General features: G+C 38.8%; 2 protein-coding genes across 2 annotated transcripts; both read left to right on the top strand.

Annotated features, from left to right (window-relative positions):
- The first annotated feature begins 11812 nt into the window (after positions 1-11812).
- LOC119007002 (extracellular calcium-sensing receptor-like) lies at positions 11813-14787 on the top strand. The gene is made up of 6 exons (XM_037076244.1): positions 11813-11952; positions 12038-12326; positions 12413-13168; positions 13277-13504; positions 13602-13725; positions 13880-14787. The coding sequence occupies exons 1-6, from the start codon at positions 11864-11866 to the stop codon at positions 14785-14787; spliced, it is 2394 nt and encodes a 797-aa protein (XP_036932139.1). The 5' UTR covers positions 11813-11863.
- A 4652-nt stretch (positions 14788-19439) lies between these two features.
- Positions 19440-22513, top strand: LOC119008640 (extracellular calcium-sensing receptor-like). The gene is made up of 6 exons (XM_037079181.1): positions 19440-19660; positions 19736-20024; positions 20108-20863; positions 20971-21198; positions 21322-21445; positions 21606-22513. The coding sequence occupies exons 1-6, from the start codon at positions 19440-19442 to the stop codon at positions 22511-22513; spliced, it is 2526 nt and encodes an 841-aa protein (XP_036935076.1).
- Positions 22514-22977: the final 464 nt, after the last annotated feature.

The following is a 22977-nucleotide window of genomic DNA, read 5'->3' as shown; positions in this document are numbered from 1 at the left end:
GATGAAATCTTGCTAAGGATGAAACAAATAAACAAATAAACTTTTCAAAATTTCCCTAATATGGAAACTGCAACTGTGTTTTGAATTTGGAATATGTTCACACTTACATCAGGGAGTAGGTTGAGCGTGCAAAACTTATTATTATGGCCAGGATGTCATCTGTGCCAGTCGTGGTGGCAACCCAAGAACCCGCAAGTTCACACCTGAGGTCAAGGAAGCCTCCGAGCAGAATAAGGTCTCATTTTGGGCTTGAAAGACCCAGGTGACTTCTGGGAAACCAGAAGGGCTGTCATTGCAAAACCTTTTAAACCTTGTAAATGGCATGAGCCTGGGGAGACCATGGAGACGGACTTTCAGTCTTTCTCAAAGAGATTGTAGCAAATCAGCGGATAATATGGGGAGGGAAAATAGGGCATAGTCCCAGCTGGTTTCGACTGGGGAGAAGAACTGCTGACCGAGAATGAGGATATTGTTTGACAGTATAAGGAATACTTTCAAAAATCCTGTCATGACTGACAGATCTTCCATAGGGAAGGCAGAGCTGGAAGGTGCAGGACAAACCTTGTCTATTTCCCCAGTGGAGGTCACTGAAGTAGTCAAAAAGCTACACAGTGGCAGTGCACTGGGGGAGATGCTGAAGGCTCTGGGCAATGTCAACTCAGGGTCAGGGACAGTCTCAAAGGCTGGCAGCCTGGGTTTGTGATTGGCTCATCAACTGAGATATCACATTTCTCAGCACCCCCAGCACCTTTCATGGCTTTATTTTTGAGACAGCTTAGATGGATGACAGGAAATGGGATGAAACTGCAAGCGATGGGCCACAGCTTGGACTAGCACCCTGGGCAGAGGCAGCAAGGACATGACCTCTATACATGGAACGCACACTCTAACAATCAAGCTACTATACTACTTTATGTGAGATACTGACAGATCTTGAATTATTCTGTTCTTGAATAAATTAAGTGAGAACTGTGCCCGTATCCTGGGCAGGAAGTCAGGCACAGGTGCACACGGTACCGTGTGAGCAGTGATGCTAAAGCTGCTCAGTTGACGTGATTCAAGCATCCAGTAAGGATATGTTCGCTGTGTGGAGGTATTTCTTATTAGATAATGTGAAGATGTCGATAACGGTAACGTAACAAGTTACATTTTAATGGCAGTAATTTCAAAAATAAGGTTACAGCATTGTTTTTAAGGGATACAGTATTTTTAACAGCTTGTCCACTTCTTGTCTCCACGTCAGCAGATAGATACATCTAGTGACTTTCATCAGATTCAACGTGGTGTAACAAGATTTTGTTGTGAGAAATGTTTGTCCGATGCCCCTTAAATTGTCCATGCCTTTCCAACCGGTTTCCAGGTTTAGCAGTCTGGCATTTTGCATCCCTCTCATGGACCAATTGTGGACCTATGGTGAAGGCAGGTTAGAGAAGCCGGGTGATGTTCTGTCTTCCCACTTTTGGTCAGGCTGAAGCAATGAGCCACTTGAATTGAGTCAGGAACAGACCATCGCAGTGGAGGGAGGTTCTATGTCTTACAGTGCACCATCATCATTCTCATTCTGGGTTTGCGTCCCTGCTGACAGACATCATCTGATTCATCTCCATTGCCATGGCCTCAAGAAAATCTTTTAATAGTGCAATATAATCTCCCACAAAGTTGCCTTTAAAGCAGAGTCATGTTGGCTCACATAACATGTAACATGCAACAATAGTGGTTCCATTCTGGCCAGGTACTTTTGTTATATGTCATATTAACCTCTCCCCCATTTCCTGTTGGCCATTACCAAAAAAGGCAAATAACCTCGAGTGACATCAGAGAGATGTTGGTGTTTCAATCACACATTGCATCTCATCTGGACACCATGGAAATTACATTGAAAATACAGAAGGTTCGGGACACTAGGGGAGATCTGATTAGAGTAATAAAAACTAAAATTAAATCTAGTTATCTGGTCATTGCAGCCAAGGGGAACACAGAACTGTTTGTCTGATCAAGCTTGCCTGGTCGCATGTATTTGTCTCATGCACTGATACAGATTTTTATGTGCTATGTGGATGTAATTGATTCTCTAAAACACACTGGCACAAGTTTCTTCATAGTCTCAAGTTGTCATCTTAAATCTGTTTCCGTATTGCATGAGTGTCACAATGGTATATTAAAGTTCACTTTGAAAATGTCCTTAGAACATTGCAGAACAAAACAGGCCATCAGTAGAAGCGTCTCCAGCCTTTGGTTTAGTTTTTGTAAAGAACTAACACTTTAACAAAATGACAAATTGACCTATTGTCAGCTTTTTGTACTGATTGTTATACATTAATTGCCCCTTAAGGCTGATATTAATGTATCTTTTTGGAGATAAATCAAAGCAAATTTGGGAAAACTGATGATAAACAAGGAGAGATCTGCCCCTATAAATATCAGTTAAAGAAATCAACATCAAATGCAAAAAGAGGAGCAGATTTATTCTCAAATATGTGTTTTCAAGAACATAATTGATGCATTTCTATATCATTGAGGCCTACTTCAATCATATTTCCTATTTCAGTGGAGTAGCTACAGATAAAAACAAGAAAAAAGTTTGGGAAGTGCACAATATGCAGAGGAGTGCATGTGTGTGTGCGTGCTTGTGTGTGTGTGTGTGTGTGCGTGTGTGTGTGTGTGTGTGTGTGTGTGTGTGCGGTGTGTTGGGGGGTGACTTGTTTGTGAACTTGCACATCAGGTATAACTTATGAGGCTGAGGTGGCTTTTTTTAAATTATAATTTTAATCAGTCATGAATAACAACCTCTACTGAAGCATAACACACACTTGGGAGAACTTGTTATTGTGTATACTCTGGAAGGGCGGTGGTGCCATGGCATCATCCTAAAGCTGCCAATTTACCCTTTACCCAGGGGGCTGATAGAGAAACAAGGGGCCAGCGGGGCAAGCAAAGACAAGCAACTGTTTCCGACATGACTGATGACATCTGGCCTGAGGCTGTGAAACAGTTGCTCACCAGGTGTTGTGTTGGAAATTAATTAATTTTGAGTCATTCATGGAAGATGATTGCCTCCTTCAAAACAAGCCGCTCACATTAATTAAACAATATTATTCAGTATCAGCAACACTAATTAGTTTGATAAAATAGTTAGAGAAAAAAAGAATACAAATTATCTGGGAGCATGAAACTATTTTATTGGGATTTTATTTATTCATATGCTTTTTGTCATATTCTGTGATTCACATAAAGTGCTTATTAACATCACAGAAGTTTAAAATGGTTCTTCAAACAGTGAGGATAACATGAAACTTTCAAATACAGCACTGCTCATCTTGTTGTATATGTGTATGACAAATAAACCTGACAAAGCATGTTATGTTATGCAGAATGAATGATTCCTGTCATAAATGTCTCAATAACACACAAACACACACGTACGCAAACACACACACACACACACACACACACACACACACACACACACACACACACACACACACACACATGCTCACACACACATACATACAAATGCTGGTAAAAGGCTAACCAAGGAGGTCATGTTATATTTTTTGATAGATAGATTAGATTAGGTTAGATTAGATTAGATTAGATTAGATTAGATTAACTTTATCGTCGGATTTCCCTTTGACTTCTCCCAAAGTATAACAAAGCTAAATTTGCTACACTTAGCACACCATATGATTAAAAACATACAAATATGCAACATCGAATAGTACAAATAGGCAGGTAACATACTGACCTGGTTTCCATGAAACTTGGATAGAGGATGAGTCTTGGCCCTGAATAACTTTTGGTACGGATCTGGATAAAGGGATGAGGGTATTTTTTCTCACTTTATTTATCATTGCATTGCACACATTCAAACATTTCTCAGGGAATAATGCACGGATCTTGATGTAATGTAATGGGAAAAAAAGATCTGCCATATTTTAGGGGGCTAGGTACCTATGAGTGAGTACAGTGTGATGCGGATCCAAATAAAATCTGGATCTAGTGGATTTATACATGTTGTATTTGATATTGGATTAGATGTGATGGAATTTAAGGGGATTATTTGGCCTTGATGTATGTAAGTAATTGTCCTGGTCACCAGAGTTGGGAATCGTGGTCTTAAGCACATTTCCTCTACAGGCACGTTCATACACCCTACGGAGAGATAAATCTGCCTTGTTAGCCTCTTTGAAAATACCCCCAAATCATCAGAAATTCTCACATTTTACAAAAGACACTCTTCTGGGCCTCTCTAGGTGTCCATGTAATCATCAGACGGCCAGTTTTTGGGCAGAGTGAAAAGGCTTATCACAAAAGATGACCTTATCGAAGTCCTTATGGTTTCTGCTGGCCTTTGGCAAACAAAGCACTTGTGTGCTGTTGAAGATTCCAGTCCCTCTGGGAGTCTCTAATGGTATTTCACATCAAATGATGTTTCTCTGTATTTCTGAAGGTCATCCTTTCAATCCTAAAGCAATGCCAGATTTCTGAACAATTTTAATTCAGTTGAAAGGTTGTACATTGTGCAGAAGCTCCCCTCTGGTATACAGCAACCTTTATTTGAGCATTTTCTTGAGGAAAAGATACAGTTTTAATAATTTTTAAGAAGTGCAGCCATTAACAATATATCATGCCTAATGAACTATCTTAACCATGGGGTTATTGTCAAGATCAAGGATTGTAAGATGTAAGATGATAAGATACTTATATAAAATATAGATTTTGACCGACGTCTAACCGCCATGACCTTACTGACTTTCGGATCTCTGAAGTTTTTTTTAACTGTAAGGCTTTTAACATAAGCAGCTGCTTATAGGGCTCAGTTTACATTTATAGCATTCTAACATTGAATTTTGCTGCAGAAATCTCAGTAATAAATCTTTAGTAGCACTTTGTTCCCATGATGCATCATGATGAGTTTATTTTCTTGGCCCAACTGGTTCAGAATGGAGCATTATATTTTTGATTATCTTATCATAGCATGGCTCTTTATGGTTCACCCAACATTGTTCCATTTCCACCTTTATACTTCTGTTTCATATTTTACATGTATATTCATTCATTGTATTGGACTAATTGGTTTTATTGCTTTATCTTATTCCTATTGTACTTAACATCACAGCAGAAACCTCCTCCTCATCATGTGTCATTATATCAGTGGTTCAGCAAGTGCACAACATTGCCAGGAGATGGCAACATTGCCCATGGTATGACAAAGCACAGATTACAAAACAAAGACAAGGGTGTGATTGTGTGACCATATGTTTATACTGAGGGGCTGGAAATGTGTTCACAATTTTAGCAATTACATTTTGTTCTTTTTTCTATTGATTCTGGTCAAGTTTGGAGTCACACAACAACCACAAGGGCTGTTAGAAACTTTCAGACTCTAACCTTTAAACCTTGGGAAACAATAGGACAGACATTCAGAACTCATGGTCGTATATCCATTACTTTTACCCGTACTGTATATTTTGACTATTCTTTTCACTTGTTAACTACTAAGCATGTGCTTTCAAGTTCAGCAAGTGGTGGTATAGGTTTATCAACTGACTGATGTGCAGTCGACCTGATGTAACCTGTGAGTTCATGGCTATTGTGATACTAAATCCACTGAGAACCAGCCTGATGCTATTTTAATCTAAAAATCTTGATTACAAATTGTGCGGTTGATTCCCCACCATAACAGGAAAATAGTTTAGAACCTGAATATGATTATGGCCATGTTGGCTGGTCATATTTTCACCACATGACTCTATGTGTGTATATGTCATCAGAGCAATGTGTGGTCCTGGAGACACCTACTGTATAACAGGAAGTACTGCAGAAGTACAACTTTCAACATGCTGTCATGAAACCACACATATGTGTAGTGAGATCAAAATAAAGTTAAGTCAGTTGGTGATACAACCCGTGAGTACTGAGTACCAATTTACAAAAGTTGAAATGACTACTGAGTTATCGGGTTCGAACATGAACAAATTGCAGGCGTCAAAGCCCGAGATCCTATTGCAAGATGGTCTCTAGTTTATTTCTTGTACCTCAACTACCTCTATTACATTGTGACAACATGCACCATTACCCCTGGTTGGGAATCACAATTTTAGACAATAATGTATTCAAACTTAATGGCAACAGTTTAGTGAAGGCCCTTCCCTCTTTCAACAGCCAGGTCCATTAGAATGAGCAGTTGGTATGGAAACTGCACAGAGCCCTGACCTCAACCCCATCAGGCAACTTCGGATGACTGTGAGCTTGGCCACATTGCCCAACATCAGTGCTCAATCTGACTAATGCTCTAGTGACTGAATGGGATAAAATCCTGCCATTAAGTTTCAAAATCTTTGGATGGTGGCCTCCCAGTTGTGCTGGTACTGGAATGAGATGTTAAATGGTCATACTTCGAATGGTGTAATGTATAGCTAAACACATGCTATTTAAATAGATAGACCATCATTACTGTGCTTACACACTATTACATAGAAAACAGGACTCAATGTAGGGAGCAATACAAAGACCAATTCCAGGGTGGAAGTCCTTTTCTTCCTTTTTGATTATGATTTGATTATGCGGATAAACATGATAAATGGTGCTTTTCATTTGTAAGTATGTATTTGTACTTTCTGTCTTTTTTGCACATTGTGCTTCCAAATGGAACAAAATGTAATTTAACATTCAATTGTCTCTGTCTACCATTCAGCCCGTCACATTTAGATTTGTTCCCCCTTCCCACATTTTAAAACAAATCATTGAAACTCAAAACTATGTCTTTATTTGTTTCATTAGTGAAGTTGTTTGAAAGTTCAAAAAGGCAATATCACTTTGGCTCCTGAGAGGAGTCTTGACAAATCCATCAAGTTCTCCAGTAGGGACCCTGAGGGCATCATGATGCAACATGAAGTGAAGTTTCCAGTGCAAACTGAGCGGAAAGGTGTGAGGGCAGGCTGGAGATGCCATGAACTCTACTGAGAGTCTGTTTGTTCATTAGAATGTATTATTGTTGTGAGTGGGAAGTGCTTGAGGTGTATGTCATTGTCAGGCCTGAGGCATCTTGCACTTCACCACATGTGTTCCTACTAAATCAGCCCCCCAAAGACATACCCTGTAAGGAGGTGGAAACTGTTTCAACAGGCACGTCTACAAACACAAACAGCAACTTATTTTTAATTAAAGTGGGCCTAAGAGGCACACCAGCTGATTATCAAACAACACGTTGGATGAAAAATAACAATAACACTAAATTAAATAGCACATGGTCTGATGCCTTGCCAAATTAGGTGTGTTGAATTGTTTATTTTGATTAGATGTCAAAAGTGCATCTGTAATTCTCTTATCCAAAAAAGGAATTCACCAAAGAGGATGTATAACAAAATAATAGACACATTTGTCAAAATCATTTATCACAATAAGGATGGTCATTGTGCTAAGAAAAAAATATTATACTCAATCATTTTATCCACATTGCTTTGTATTATAACCATCCACATGTACTGTGGCTGTGGAGATATTTGATATTTTAGCACCCAGTTATGGGCCAATATACATACCAAAATGCCAAATATGTTATGATTATAGTCAAAATAAAGAAAGGATGGGGCAAAGGGATCCTATTAAGGGCAATGAAATGACAGTCTTTTACTTTGCACAGCTTAAAGGCTCATTGCCCTCCCCACATTAAAAAAAACAAAACAAAGAAAAACAAAACAGAAACGTTCAGATCATGCCTTTCTTTCATCATTAAAGTTTGGTGAGTTCAAAAGTCAACATCATAGTCACATAGAAGTGTCAGATATTGGGCTCCAGGGCATAGTCTTGACAAAGAGCTCAAGTTCTCCAGGAGAAATCCTGGGGGGATTATGATGCAACAGCAATGAAGGGAAGTTTCCAACTGAAAAGAGAGATGTGGAAGCAGGCTGGAGGCACTGCGAACTCTAAGGGGAGTTAGTTAGTTTGTAAGTGTGTTATGGCTGTTAGTGGGAAGACCCCGAGGTCTTAGTCAGGGTCATCCCTGCAGACAAAAAAACTGCTTTTTCTTTTTAATTAAAGAGGGCTTAGGAGGCATATCTGCTGTCTTATAAACATCCCTTTGGCTGAAAAATAACAATAACACCAAATTAAATATCCCATGGTCCAATTCACTGGTAAATCAGCAATGTTGTATTGTTTATTTTGATCAGTTGTCAAAAGTATGACTTTAATTCTCTTATCCAAGTACAAGTTCATTACAATGATGTAAGCATGATGTAAGACAAAATGCAATGTAAACTTGTCACTTGTGAAAAGTGTGACTTTAATTCTCTTATGACACGTAAGGTAAAATTATAGAAAAAACAACATAAATGTGCAAGGTCATTTAAAACAATGAGTATGACCAACCATCCCCGTTAATTCAATTAAGTCTAATCTAATATAAAATAAAACATTTTTTAAATCTGCTACATCCAGATTTTTATTTTGTTCTGCGTCAAATTGTACTCACTAATATATATCAGCCACCCAAAGACTGTTTGTATTATTCCCTAAAAAAATACGAATAACAAAAAAGTCAATCTTGCAGTGTTTTAGACAAAACAGAGAAAAACATTCCTGGATCCGTCCCTTTTTCTGATCTACACCAAACATGTAAATGGGTCTATTCTGTGGTCAAATGGTCAAAAGTGACATTATTGAAATGTGAATTCATTGCCTTAAAAGTGGCTTTGGTGACTATAGTGTTGTTTGACGTATATGATATTCAGCATAATTCTGAAAACCATTTTGTATGATGTTAGGAACAGATTGCATAGTACAGCATCATACATTCAGCAGAGGTCTGTTCACATCGCTTTACCCTAGGCCACTCTTCTCTTGATCAATAAGAAAACTTCCTGGGTGATGGCCAAACACTGATCTTCCCGCGCTTTAGTTAAAAAGTCAACATCATGGTCAATGGGAAGCTCTAGGGTTGGGGATAGGGCAGGGTTAGGGTTCGGGTAAGAGATGGGGTAAGGGTAGATTTAGATGTCAGTGTCAATGTCATGGTCATATACATTTTACCCATTCATACCATTCATTCATTCCGTGTTAAAGTTTATTGAGTTAAAGTCAAGATCATGGTCAAAATGCATTTTCAGGTTTACGGTCGGGGTAGATCTACATACTGTATCAGTGTCAGTGACAGCATGTATATTTCTGACCTTTCATTCCTTTTCTTCTTTCTCTTTTGAAGTCTGTTGAGTTTAACAGTCAACATCATGGTCCAGCTGAAGATTTAGGATCAGGGTTAGGGTTGGGTTTAAAGTAAATCTAGATATCAGTCTCAATACATTGCCCATATTTGACCATAAAGTCCACATCATGGTTTGTAAAGTTAGGGTCAAAAGGGTAAGATTAAAATGAAATGCCAGTATCTATCTATCTATCTATCTATCTATCTATCTATCTATCTATCTATCTATCTATCTATCTATCTATCTATCTATCTATCTATCTATCTATCTTTAAGTTTGTTGAGTTAAAAGGTCAAAATCAAGTTCACATAAAAGTTTTGAGGGGCACCGTCTTGATGAAGGCCTCAGGCTCTGCAGCAGACACCCCGATGGGATCATGATGCAACTTGGAGGGAGATTTCCAGAGTAAGCTGAGGAGAGGTGTGAAGGCTGGCAGGAGACTCTGTGAACTCAAGGGGGCAGTTTGTTGAGTGTTTGCGAACGGGAATAGCCGGAGGTGTAGGGCAAGTTCATCTCTACAAACACACAAACAACAATTTTAGTTTAATTAAAGAGGGATTAAGAGGCATATCTGCTAACTGATAAACATCTTTTTGACTGGAAAATAACAATAACACCAAATTAAATATCACATGGTCTAATGCTTTGCTAAATCAAGCGTGTTTGATCCGTTTAATTTGATCAGCTGTCAAAAGTGTAACTTTAATTCTCTTATCTAAGTACAAATTAATTACAACGATTTAAGGATGATGTAAGACAAAATGCAATGTGAGTGTGTCAGAATCATTTAATTGAGGATAATCATCGTGTAAACAAAGAAATACATATTTTTTCACTTTTAAAAAGCCTGTTTTTAAAACAAAATATTTATGGCATGCTGACACAGTATATTTGAAAAAAAGAAGAAAATGACAATGAAAGAAACATCTGCAGATAAGATTAAATATATATGAACATTAAATGTCTCAGATCTCCTTTGACTCTCTTTGTTGCCTCTTTTTAATGTTCTGCACAGTTTTAAAACTAAAATCTACATGTCGATGTTTTCATATCAGTCTACTCCTAACCAGAGGACTATACATTTTGTGGAGGGGGTACATATACATTCATACTGAATACAACACATATATAAATGACAAGAATGACTCACAATTTGCCTCAAAACACAGAAGACATATGCAAACTCATTCAAAACTGCCATCAAATGAACTGTCTTGATATTTGATAAATAACATTATAAAAAATGTGAACTGTAGTAAGAACATTGTGAACTGCATGAGTTCAAAACTAATACTATTACTCTGTCACTTAGTTATATCTGTTTTCAGCAAAACTATTTCAGAAAATGTCATAATCAATATGTGTGCGCATAACCTTATGCACATACACACCTTAGGAACCGTGGCATACAGCAAAATAAAATAAAAAAATATAATGTGTATATATATACACACACACACACATACATACAAGTTAAGGAAGGAGAGGTCAAATATGAAGTTTGAGATCAGTTTCTTGCCCAATTTTGGGAAAGTTTCTTGTCCTCACATACTGAGGCATCAACAGCAGGGCCTGCTGGTTTTAACTGTTTCTTAAGAGCAGCACTTATTGTTTTTTTCTTATTTTTCTAAACCATGCATGGCCATATTAATCCAGGTTATGTGTGTGTTTAATATAGCTGAGCCTATAAATCCTTTGCTCAGTGATCGTGTGACTGAAATGAGCCGCATATTTCATAAGGCCTCATGATGAAACCTGAGCGCACTTTAATAAACATCCTTGACTCACATCCATGTCCATGCTTTCCTCGTTCTGTGGATTAGAATAAAAAGTAATAGAAAAAGAGATTTTTGTTTTGTCATGTGATTAAGGGTGTATAGGTTCATTGAGTTTCATATGACTAAGCCTACAATTCAAAATATGTATTTCTATCTCATAATATATCAAACTGTGATCCTTTGTCTGCCTGCTTATCCATGTGTCCAAGGCCGATTTAACTGTTCTTTATACCGTAGGTTACATAGGCATTTTGTTGAAAGTAACTAAAAACTGGTGTGACAAATTATACATTACTCTACACAGACAGTAATATTGTAGCGTAATGTATTACTATAAATTAAGTTAACTCATAATATGTGATACTGCATTTTGAAAGTAACCTGCCAAACACTGTTGTTGATACATTGACATGTGTTTAAATAGCGCAATTGTTTACTATGGAGGTATTATTTTTCCTATTTTGTATATTTTTGGACAATTCAATGAGCAATGCATCAGAGGATAACATCTCAGATGTTGTGTACAACAAACTTAATATGCAAATTAACTACATCTACCACAGTGCAATGAAGAAATAAATTAATTCCACGACAAGACACAACTGTCCTGTCTTACTTATCTCTGATTGGATAGTAGGAGGTGAGTATGCTCTGCCGTCACCTTAGATTATAAAATGTCAAATTTAAGACCGCTTTGATCCAGACCTGACTGGGTGGCTCTGAGCCATCAACAATCCGGAGTGGAAAATGTCACAAGTGACAGCAGGTCTGGTTATCATGGAGCTGCTGCTGGCATTTGGAACAGCGGAGGATGAAGTCCCTTTCTGTCAGATACGAGGGAGTCCAGAGTTTCCTGTGCTGTCTAAAGAGGGAGATGTCATGATTGGAGGAGCCTTTTCCATCCACAGTAAAATCACGCAGCCTCCGCTTTCATTTACAGAGAAACCAACACGTCTTAAATGTTCCAGGTAATTTTCAGCACTGTGTAAATGTATATTCTCATGAGTTTTGCTACACCAAATACAAGTTTTTATTTTCCTGTTCTTGTCTCAGCGTCAACCTCAGAGAGTTTCGATTTGCCCAGACCATGATCTTCGCAGTTGAGGAAATAAACAGAAGTGAATTTCTTCTTCCCAATGTTTCTATTGGATATCGTATTTATGACAACTGTGGCTCAACATTATCCTCAATGCGTGCAGCCATGGCTCTGATGAACAGTGATGAGTTGAGTTCAGGAAAAAGCTGCTCTGGTCAATCAGCTGTTCATGCTATCATTGGAGAGTCTGAATCCTCTTCAACTATTGTGCTGTCACGCACTACTGGACCATTCAAAATACCAGTGGTAGGAAGACTGTTTATGTGCATCAATGTGCGTATCATATGCAAGCTGCCCTCATTCTGTCTCCCTCTGTGTGTTTTTTTTGTCAGATAAGTCATTCAGCTACTTGTGAGTGTTTGAGCAACAGAAAGGAGTATCCTTCTTTTTTTCGAACTATTGCCAGCGATCTCTACCAAAGCCGGGCCCTCGCCCAGCTAGTCAAGCACTTTGGCTGGACTTGGGTCGGGGCCGTCAACAGCGACAGTGACTATGGCAACAATGGCATGGCCATCTTCCTTGCTGCAGCGCAGGAGGAAGGAGTGTGTGTGGAGTATACAGAGAAATTTCACAGGGCAGAACCAGAGAAAGTAATGAAAGTGGTAGACGTGATCAGAAAGAGCACTGCCCGGGTCATTGTTGGTTTCCTGGCCCATGTAGAGATGAACAACCTTTTAACGCAGTTGAGTCTACACAACATCACAGGCCTGCAGTTTATTGGTGTGGAGGCCTGGATCACTGCTGACAGCCTGGTGACTCCCACCAGCTTCAGTGTGCTGGGAGGCTCACTGGGTTTTGCTGTGCAAAAAGCCAATGTCAGTGGTTTGGATGACTTTTTAATCAAAAGTTTCTGGGAGACAGAGTTTGGGTGCAAGGAGAAAAATGAGAGCACAGTCACTGAAAGAGCAACTTGCAAAGAAAATCAGGATCTAATTGAATTTAAAGATTATGATGATGATGTGGCAGAGCTGAGATACTCCAGTAATATCTACAAAGCCATCTATGCTGTGGCCCATTCTCTGCACAGCATCCTAAAGTGCTCCAGAAGTCAGGGCTGTGACAAGAATGTAAAGGTTTCTCCCTGGCAGGCAAGAAAAAACCTTTTAAACTGTTTTAAATTTTCTCTCTCTCTCTTTTTATTTTTTTTTTTATTTTTATAAATGAATATTATGTCATATAATCTTAATGCCTTTTAGATGGTGGAGACTTTGAAGCAGGTGAATTTTACAATTAAAACTGGGGACCAGGTTTGGTTTGACAGCACTGGAGCAGCTGTGGCCCGGTATGAGGTGGTGAACTGGCAGCGTGGATCAGACGGCTCTGTCCAGTTTAAACCTGTTGGCTACTATGATGCCTCTCTGCCTCCTGGACAGAACTTTGTCCTCAAGAATGAAGTCATAATGTGGCCTGGAAGAAAGAAAGAGGCAAATATGACAGCAAAGCTATAACCATGCACTATGAACATATTTCATCTTGAACAATCTTTTAATAAAATTTAACACATTTTTCTTTGATTTGAAGTTGCCCGTGTCGGTGTGCAGTAAGAGCTGTCGTCCAGGAACTTATAAAGTCCTTCAGAAAGGAAAGCCAGTCTGCTGCTATGACTGTATACCATGTGCAGATGGAGAAATCAGCAACATCACAGGTATATGTACACCAGACCTGAGATATGACAATTTGGATACCCTGTTTGTTTTCCACTCTCTGTGTATCATGGTAAAATTAGTGCAGTCTCTTATTTACATTTTTTGGTTGTAATTTATTAAATTACAATAATATTGAAAATATTTCTGTTACAGATTCTAATGACTGCAAAAAGTGTCCTGAAGAGTATTGGTCCAATCAAAACAGAGATGCATGTATACTGAAAAATGTCGAGTTCCTCTACTTCACTGAGGTTATGGGTATAATACTTGTATTTTTCACATTGTTTGGTGTACTGTTTACTTTAATTGTGGCCATTCTTTTCTTGATCAATAAGGACACTCCCTTGGTGAAGGCCAACAACTCTGAGCTGAGCTTCCTGCTGCTCTTCTCTTTGACTCTGTGTTTCCTGTGTTCTCTGACTTTCATAGGTCCGCCCTCTGAGTGGTCCTGCATGCTGCGACACACAGCATTCGGCATTACCTTTGTCCTCTGTATCTCTTGTGTTCTCGGTAAAACGTTAGTGGTGTTAATGGCCTTTAGAGCTACACTCCCAGGCAGTAATGTGATGAAATGGTTTGGGCCTGCACAGCAGAGACTCAGTGTTCTGGGTTTTACTCTAATACAGGTTTTAATTTGCATACTTTGGCTGACAATTAACCCTCCCTTTCCCTTCAAAAACATGAAACTCTATAAAGAAAAGATTATTCTAGAGTGTGCTCTTGGATCACCTGTCGGGTTCTGGGCTGTGCTAGGATACATAGGACTCCTCGCCTTCTTATGTTTTGTACTTGCTTTCTTGGCCAGAAAGTTACCTGATAACTTCAATGAAGCTAAATTTATCACCTTCAGCATGCTGATATTCTGTGCAGTCTGGATCACCTTTATCCCAGCATATGTCAGCTCTCCTGGGAAGTTCACTGTAGCTGTGGAGATATTTGCCATTTTGGCCTCCAGTTATGGGCTACTTTTCTGTATATTTGCACCAAAATGCTACATTATTGTACTCAAACCTGAATTTAATACAAAGAAACATATGATGGGAAAAATGAGATCTGTATAAGGACAGAAAAGGAAATGAGCTGTTAATGCAATTACTTAGTAGTAATCGATCTAAATGTGCAGAATATTATTATTTGTTTTGTTTTACTTAATAATAAAACAGGCTGAACATTATCCATGGTTACCTATTTTGTCATTAGAACCTCCACTTGATGTCTAGTGTAATATGCACATATTTAATGAAGGCATGAGCGTGAAAGGGCTTTTTCACAAGAAGCAAACCGGAACTTGACATCAACCTCTCTCACATACATGAATCTTTCTTTCACACCCCAGTAAGAAAGATCTGATCCTTATGATATTACTTATTTATTTCTTACTATATACTTAGGGAAGTGTCATTATGAGGTAGGTTTTCTTTTTCAGCAATGCCCTGTTCGGCCTTAACTAGTTCCAGATACCTTGAACCTGGCCAATACAAACGTGATCTAATGGACAAGTGAATGGCTCAGCTGAAGCAGGCTGGGAGTTAAAGGCCTTGGATGCATGAGTAGTCTGGGGATTGAACTGGTTACAAGTCACAAGAAAGCAAAAGACGAATAGGATGTTTGATATTAAGAAAGCATATTTTCAGGGTTCGATTAAGAGATCACATGGCTAGAATTCAGGCAGTAAAGATCGAGTCTCACTACAAAGGAAAAAAAAAACAAATGTTGGTGGAAATTGGGAGAAAACTTTTTTTTTTTTTTTCAGCTCAAGCAAGTCAGGGACACCTCTATCTGTCTGGATGTTTCATCAGCCTAATCTGTATTTTAGAATGCCTCAAGAACACTTCATTACACTCAAATACTGTATGTCTCAGCTGTGACTTGAATTTAAGTATCCTAGCATTCTTATGATGCACTTAGTACATCCATGCAAACAACTACTGAATCAAAACATGCTGGTGTTTAGCCTACAGCAACAGTTTGCATGTTAGCATCCTAAACTTCATTTGTTCTTTATTGCCACCTGCTGGACATGTAATATATTGTAGCTTTGATAATTGCATTCACTTAGAATAACTTCTTCAGTGTGTACAATCTGGGTATTAATATACATAGATTGTGAATGCATAGCAACTCTATCAACTAGACTCATACAAAGAATTTTAGTATTTGATTATCCTGCAGGTCTTATCAACTTCAATTCCAATATTTTTAGATCTTTTTTTTTTCCTTTTGTGTTAAGACACAAGGATATGGGAACTGTGCAAAAAAGAATGGGTGGAATGGATATGTCCTCCGAAAGCTCATGACATGAGTTCCTGGACAATATTAGCTGCCTGGTCAGTCAGGTGTGCAAAGAGAGGTGACAAAGAAAGTTTTTTTCTTTCAGGGCAGATGTTGTATTTTATTGATCCAGGAAACATATCCTGGATTGGTCGCCTATTTTGATAATTTCGTTTTAAGAGCAAAACCTTGTATATTGATTCATACCAAACATTTTGAATTTGTTATCAAATGTAACAATAACAAATGAATGTGTTATTTTATTCAACTTGACATGCATGTATGCTGTCTACCATTCAGCACATCACGTCAAAATTGAATCCCCCTCCCACATATTGAAAAATATAGACATGCTAATGTTATATCTTTTTTCTGTCTTTATTATAGAAGTTGACTCCAAAAGGCAACATTGTGATAAAATAAAAAGTGAAAGAATTAAAAAGTTTGGGCTACTGGGCATGACATGTCTTGACAAAGGCCTCAAGTTCTCCAGGAGAGGTCCTAATGGGATTATGATGCAACAGCCTTGAAAGGATGCTTCCAGTTTGAGCTCAGGTGTGGGGGCAGGCTGGAGACACTGTGAACTCTAGAGGGAGTCTGTTAGTTTGTTAGCGTGTTTGTGAACAGGAAGAGCCTGAGGTGCAGGTCAAGGTCATCTAAAAAAAACATGCAAATAACAATTAATTTTTAATCAAAGAGGGCCTTGGAAGTGCCAGCCGACAATAACACTCCCTGTGGCTGAAAAATAACAATAACACCAAATTAAATATCATATGGTCGAATGCCTCGCTAAAGCAGGTGTGTTGAATTGTTTATTTGAATAAGTCGTTAAAAGTGTGACATCAGCTCCCTTATCCAAATACAACATTCCCTGAAAATGATAAAACATATAGAATAAAATAATACAAAATGATGTTAATGTGCCAAAATCATTTTAATGAATATATATATATATATATATATATATATATATATATATATATATATATATATATATATATATATATATATATATATATATATATATATATATATATATATATATATATGTGTGTGTGTGTGTGTGTGTGTGTGTGTGTGTGTGTTATTACATAATGCTTATTCTCAAGCATAAATTACTTTAATTTATTCATTTTTTTTAAATTTAAAGCTTCTATCATTATAACATGTTCTCTCCACCCTCACAGGTGCGACTATCCTGGATACTCTTTATGACCCCTGTGGTGGACATGCAATAACTAGAAACGCATGGCCATGTAAGCACTGCATGCACATGGCCTCTCACCTTGATTGGAATATGTTTCAGAGTTGCTTTTAGCGTGACATTTAGACCCTCCACTCAATGAACCTGGATTATACATGTGACCTCTAGTTTTCAAGGCAAGCTTTGAAAGAAAAGAGTGACTCAAACCCTTATAAACAAACTACAAACATTCATAAACAGGGCAGTCCTGCATCATTGATTGCTGTACAGCTTCAGTGAACAGGTTGCTGTATACCACATACAAAAGGCCCATGAGGCAGTGAGGTCTTGGAATGTACACAGACCCCTGCTGGGTTCAGCCAGCCTACATTCTTAAACACCTCTTGAATTGCATTTACAACCCTATGAGAGAGCCTAACCTTGGAGACTGATTACTCAAGGCAGGTTTGTAACAGACATCGAGCTGGTTTGCTGTGGCCTGTGTACATGCTGTGGCCCTGTGTACAATGAAAAAACACCTTTTAGGCCTTAACTGTTTAAAACAGTGACTGCCCACTCAACCCTGTTTCACTGTCTTGAGCAGGGTGGAAAGGGTACAACTCAGTAGGCTGACTGGAGTGGGATTTTGATCAGACCAAGTCAGGTGGACTGCAAGTTTCAGGAGCAGACCGATTGTTCTTCCCATTTTTAGTCAACTTGAACAACTCCAGGGATCCGTGGGACTCGGGAACACGTGGTGTTTTCTCTGACAGGGAGTTCAGAAGAGCTGGATAGATAGCTTGCAATTCAAGAAGATAGATGTTTCATGATAAGGTCCATGGAACTGGCTTCTGATGCCTCTGCCCTTGTGTGTGGCACCCCAGCCTACCAGGGAGATGTCAGTTTGCACCACACTGCAACATGACATTGGCCCTTGTGCAAGTCTGAGGATTATGACAGTGTTGCGCCGCTTGTATGTTCAAACGAGCAAGGAGCACAATGTGAGGTTGCCCTCAATCCCAAGAGACAAAGACACAATCTCTGGAGGTACCCTTGTCCCCAAAACAGAGCTGGGCCAAGCAATCTCCAAGGGTAGCCTTTCCTCCAGAATTCCTGCTCCTGTGTCCAAACACCTGCCTAGGAAAGCAGTAGACTGGATGATCCTGGACACATTACTGCAGCAGTAGCCAGTAGTAATCCTAGTACTTACTGATGGAAGGACTTTCCAGACACAATTGTCCCAGGATTGCATTTGTGCACCTTGTGAACAGGCATAATACACCATGGAAGGACATAGAACTCAAAGGTTCTTGCTCTTCCACCCAAGGTGATGGCAGCGCTGTTGTATGGGTCGCTAGAACTTGTTGAGCTTCCTTATATCCCAAATTGTCTGAATCTCCAATCATGTTTGGGAAGTAATGTGACTGGAACTCAGCCTGCTTTTTATTCAGTTTCACCTCCATAATGGCCTTCTTTGCCAGCCATTTTCAGTTGTTTGATTACTTTCGGTGTTTTTTTTTTTGTTTGTTTTTTATGTCCATTACACTTGATATGTAGTGGTATCCTAGTAGTGGTAATACCACTCTGTCTTCACTCAGCTTTCTGAAATGGTTTGTGCTTTTTGTTAACCTTCACTTTTACTATTTTTTCATGTTACTTTGAGTAACTTCAGCTATTTCAAGAATATAACTTTCTATATAGAATTCTATATATTCTGTATAGAATTTTATCTTCTTGAAGTAGCTGAAGACAGAAAGCTGAGTGAAGATTGGTATACCACCATTATATATATATATATATATATATATATATATATATATATATATATATATATATATATATATATATATATATATATATATATACTGTATTTACAATTTTACTTCAACTACTTTACAGAAGTGAAAATACTAAATAGTCAGAATTAGCCCTGACATGTACTTATGTCCTAAAATATGCTGGACAGTTCTACTGTGAAACTATTATTTAGTGTTGTATGTAAAGCATCATATTTGATATCTTGTCATAAGCAGTGAACAAATAACTAAATCTGCTAAACAACTGCATGTGGCATGGCCCAATAATTCCATGAATTACTTCCATGAGAGGACACAAATATCCTGTCCTACTTATCTCTGATTGGATAGTGTGAGGTGAGTGAGCTCTGACCTCACCTAAGATAATAAAATTACACACTTAAAACCACTGTGACCCAACCAGACTGGGTGGCTCTGTCCAATCAGCAATTGGTAGAAGAAAATGTCACATGTAATAACAAGTCTGGTTTTCATGCTATTCTTTTCTGCATTTGGAACAGCGGAGGATGAAGTCCCTTTCTGTCAGATACGAGGGAGTCCAGAGTTTCCTATGCTGTCTAAAGAGGGAGATGTCATGATTGGAGGAGCCTTTTCCATCCACAGTAAAATCACGCAGCCTCCGCTTTCATTTACAGAGAAACCAACACGTCTCAAATGTTCCAGGTGATTTTCAGCACTGTTTAAATATACATTCTCTTGAGTTCTGTAACAGTAAATACATAGTTGTATTTTTCTCAGGGTCAACCTCAGAGAGTTTCGATTTGCCCAGACCATGATTTTCGCAATTGAGGAAATTAACAGAAGTGAATTTCTTCTTCCCAATGTTTCTATTGGATACCGTATTTATGACAACTGTGCCTCAACATTATCCTCAATGCGTGCAGCCATGGCTCTGATGAACAGTGATGAGCTGAGTTCAGGAAAAAGCTGCTCTGGTCAATCAGCTGTTCATGCTATCATTGGAGAATCTGAATCTACTTCAACCATTGTGCTGTCACGCACTACTGGACCATTCAAAATACCAGTGGTAGGAAGACTGTTTATGTGCATCAATGTGCGTATCATATGCAAGCTGTCCTCATCCTGTCTCTCTCCTTGTGTATTTGTCAGATAAGTCATTCAGCTACTTGTGAGTGTTTGAGCAACAGAAAGGAGTATCCTTCTTTTTTTCGAACAATTGCGAGTGATCTCTACCAAGGTAGGGTACTCGCCCACATGGTCAAGGTCTATGGCTGGACTTGGGTCGGGGCCGTCAACAGCGACAGTGACTATGGCAACAATGGCATGGCCATCTTCCTTGCTGCAGCGCAGGAGGAAGGAGTGTGTGTGGAGTATACAGAGAAATTTCACAGGGCAGAACCAGAAAAAGTAATGAAAGTGGTAGACGTGATCAGAAAGAGCACTGCCCGGGTCATTGTTGGTTTCATGGCCCACGTAGAGATGGACGAGCTTCTACATCAGTTGAGTCTACACAACATCACAGGCCTGCAGTTTATTGGTGTGGAGGCCTGGATCACTGCTAACAGCCTGGTGACTCCCACCAGCTTCAGTGTGCTGGGAGGCTCACTGGGTTTTGCTGTGCCAAAGACCACTATCAGTGGTTTGGATGACTTCATAATCAGAGATTTCTGGGAGACAGTTTTTGATTGCAAGGAGACGGAAAGCAATACCACATCTGAAAAAACGCATTGTAGAGATAAACAGGATCTAATTGAGTTTAAAGATTATGATGATGATGTGGCAGAGCTGAGATATCCCATCAACATCTACAAAGCCATCTATGCTGTGGCCCATTCTCTGCACAGCATCCTAAAGTGCTCTAAAAGTCAGGGCTGTGACAAGAATGTAAAGGTTTCTCCCTGGCAGGTAAAAAGGAACTGGCTTCTAAAATGTGTATTTCCCTTTTCTGTAAGTTACTGTTTTGACATTAGCTAAATATTTGACTAACTATTTGATAAATGAATGCTATTTAGATGGTGGAGTCTTTGAAGCAGGTGAATTTTACAATTAAAACTGGGGACCAGGTTTGGTTTGACAGCACTGGAGCAGTTGTGGCTCAGTATGAGGTGGTGAACTGGCAGCGTGGATCAGACGGCTCTGTCCAGTTTAAACCTGTTGGCTACTATGATGCCTCTCTGCCTCCTGGACAGAACTTTGTCCTCAAGAATGAAGATATAATTTGGAATGGAGGAAAAACAGAGGCAAATATCTGAATTGACAATTAACCTCAATGTAAAATGCTGGTTGCAATGTAGTTCAACCATATTTCATCCGCAATGATTATTTAATTACATTTAATATCTTTCTTTTTCTTTGATTTGAAGTTGCCCGTGTCGGTGTGCAGTAAGAGCTGTCATCCGGGAACTTATAAAGTCCTTCAGAAAGGAAAGCCAGTCTGCTGCTATGACTGTATACCATGTGCAGATGGAGAAATCAGCAACATCACAGGTATATGTACACCAGACCTGAGATATGACAATTTGGATACTCTGTTTGCTTTCCACACTCTGTGTATCATGGTAAAATTAGCTATAGTGCTGCCCCGTATTCATGTTTTTAGGATGTAATTTATTAAATTACAATAATATTGAAAATATTTCTGTTACAGATTCTAATGACTGCAAAAAGTGTCCTGAAGAGTATTGGTCCAATCAAAACAGAGATGCATGTATACTGAAAAATGTCGAGTTCCTCTACTTCACTGAGGTTATGGGTATAATACTTGTATTTTTCACATTGTTTGGTGTACTGTTTACTTTAATTGTGGCCATTCTTTTCTTGATCAATAAGGACACTCCCTTGGTGAAGGCCAACAACTCTGAGCTGAGCTTCCTGCTGCTCTTCTCCTTGACTCTGTGTTTCCTATGTTCTTTGACTTTCATAGGTCCGCCCTCTGACGGGTCCTGCATGCTGCGACACACAGCATTTGGCATCACCTTTGTCCTCTGTATCTCTTGTGTTCTTGGTAAAACGTTAGTGGTGTTAATGGCCTTTAGAGCTACACTCCCAGGCAGTAATGTGATGAAATGGTTTGGGCCTGCACAGCAGAGACTCAGTGTTCTGGGTTTTACTCTAATACAGGTTTTAATTTGCATACTCTGGCTGACAATTAACCCTCCCTTTCCCTTCAAAAACATGAAACTCTATAAAGAAAAGATTATTCTAGAGTGTGCTCTTGGATCACCTGTCGGGTTCTGGGCTGTGCTAGGATACATAGGACTCCTCGCCTTCTTATGTTTTGTACTTGCTTTCTTGGCCAGAAAGTTACCTGATAACTTCAATGAAGCTAAATTTATCACCTTCAGCATGCTGATATTCTGTGCAGTCTGGATCACCTTTATCCCAGCATATGTCAGCTCTCCTGGGAAGTTCACTGTAGCTGTGGAGATATTTGCTATTTTAGCCTCCAGTTATGGGCTACTTTTCTGTATATTTGCACCAAAGTGCTTTATTATTGTATTCAAACCTGAACTGAACACAAGAAAACATCTCATGGGGAAAACCGGGTCTGATTAAATTGATGGTAGCTATCAGTTTAGAGGAAATTACACTATGTCTTTTTATATTTCAGTGTAAAACTAGTGTATTTGAATATTATTCATTTAAACATAAATGTTGCTTAGCTTTTCCTTGCGTCTGTGTATGCAGTGCAACAATAAAACATTTCATTTTGAAAAATCTTTTAAGATTGCTTTCATTAAAAATGAGATTTTCCAACAGGAGTGGATAATTAAACTTACAATGCACAGTATTAATATTTGTTTTCTTTCATATGAATAAAACAAGATTTACAATTATCAATAACTACCTGTCTTTTCATGTTAATTCCCACATTTAAGTCCTGCTATTTTTTTTTCTGATTCCCAGGTTGATTCCCTCATCTTTTTCATACAGCAGACAAGGTACACTGAGACACACTGTCCTTTCTGATGTAAACCCATCTGCAGCAAAATGTAGCAACTAGCAACAGCTCCACCTGT

Source organism: Acanthopagrus latus, chromosome 2 (assembly GCF_904848185.1).
Source record: "Acanthopagrus latus isolate v.2019 chromosome 2, fAcaLat1.1, whole genome shotgun sequence".
NCBI classification, from domain to species: Eukaryota; Metazoa; Chordata; class Actinopteri; order Spariformes; family Sparidae; genus Acanthopagrus; species Acanthopagrus latus.
This window is presented reverse-complemented; position numbering and strand designations above follow the sequence as displayed.

Excerpts from the sequence above, each read along its gene's own strand:
- LOC119007002 (XM_037076244.1), top strand. The coding sequence starts at position 11,864 with ATGATTGGAGGAGCCTTTTCCATCCACAGTAAAATCACGCAGCCTCCG. Across the intron at positions 11,953-12,037 it reads ACACGTCTTAAATGTTCCAG|CGTCAACCTCAGAGAGTTTC; the intron begins GTAATTTTCAGC and ends TTCTTGTCTCAG. Across the intron at positions 13,169-13,276 it reads TAAAGGTTTCTCCCTGGCAG|ATGGTGGAGACTTTGAAGCA; the intron begins GCAAGAAAAAAC and ends AATGCCTTTTAG.
- LOC119008640 (XM_037079181.1), top strand. The coding sequence starts at position 19,440 with ATGTCACATGTAATAACAAGTCTGGTTTTCATGCTATTCTTTTCTGCA. Across the intron at positions 19,661-19,735 it reads ACACGTCTCAAATGTTCCAG|GGTCAACCTCAGAGAGTTTC; the intron begins GTGATTTTCAGC and ends TATTTTTCTCAG. Across the intron at positions 21,446-21,605 it reads AGAAATCAGCAACATCACAG|ATTCTAATGACTGCAAAAAG; the intron begins GTATATGTACAC and ends TTTCTGTTACAG.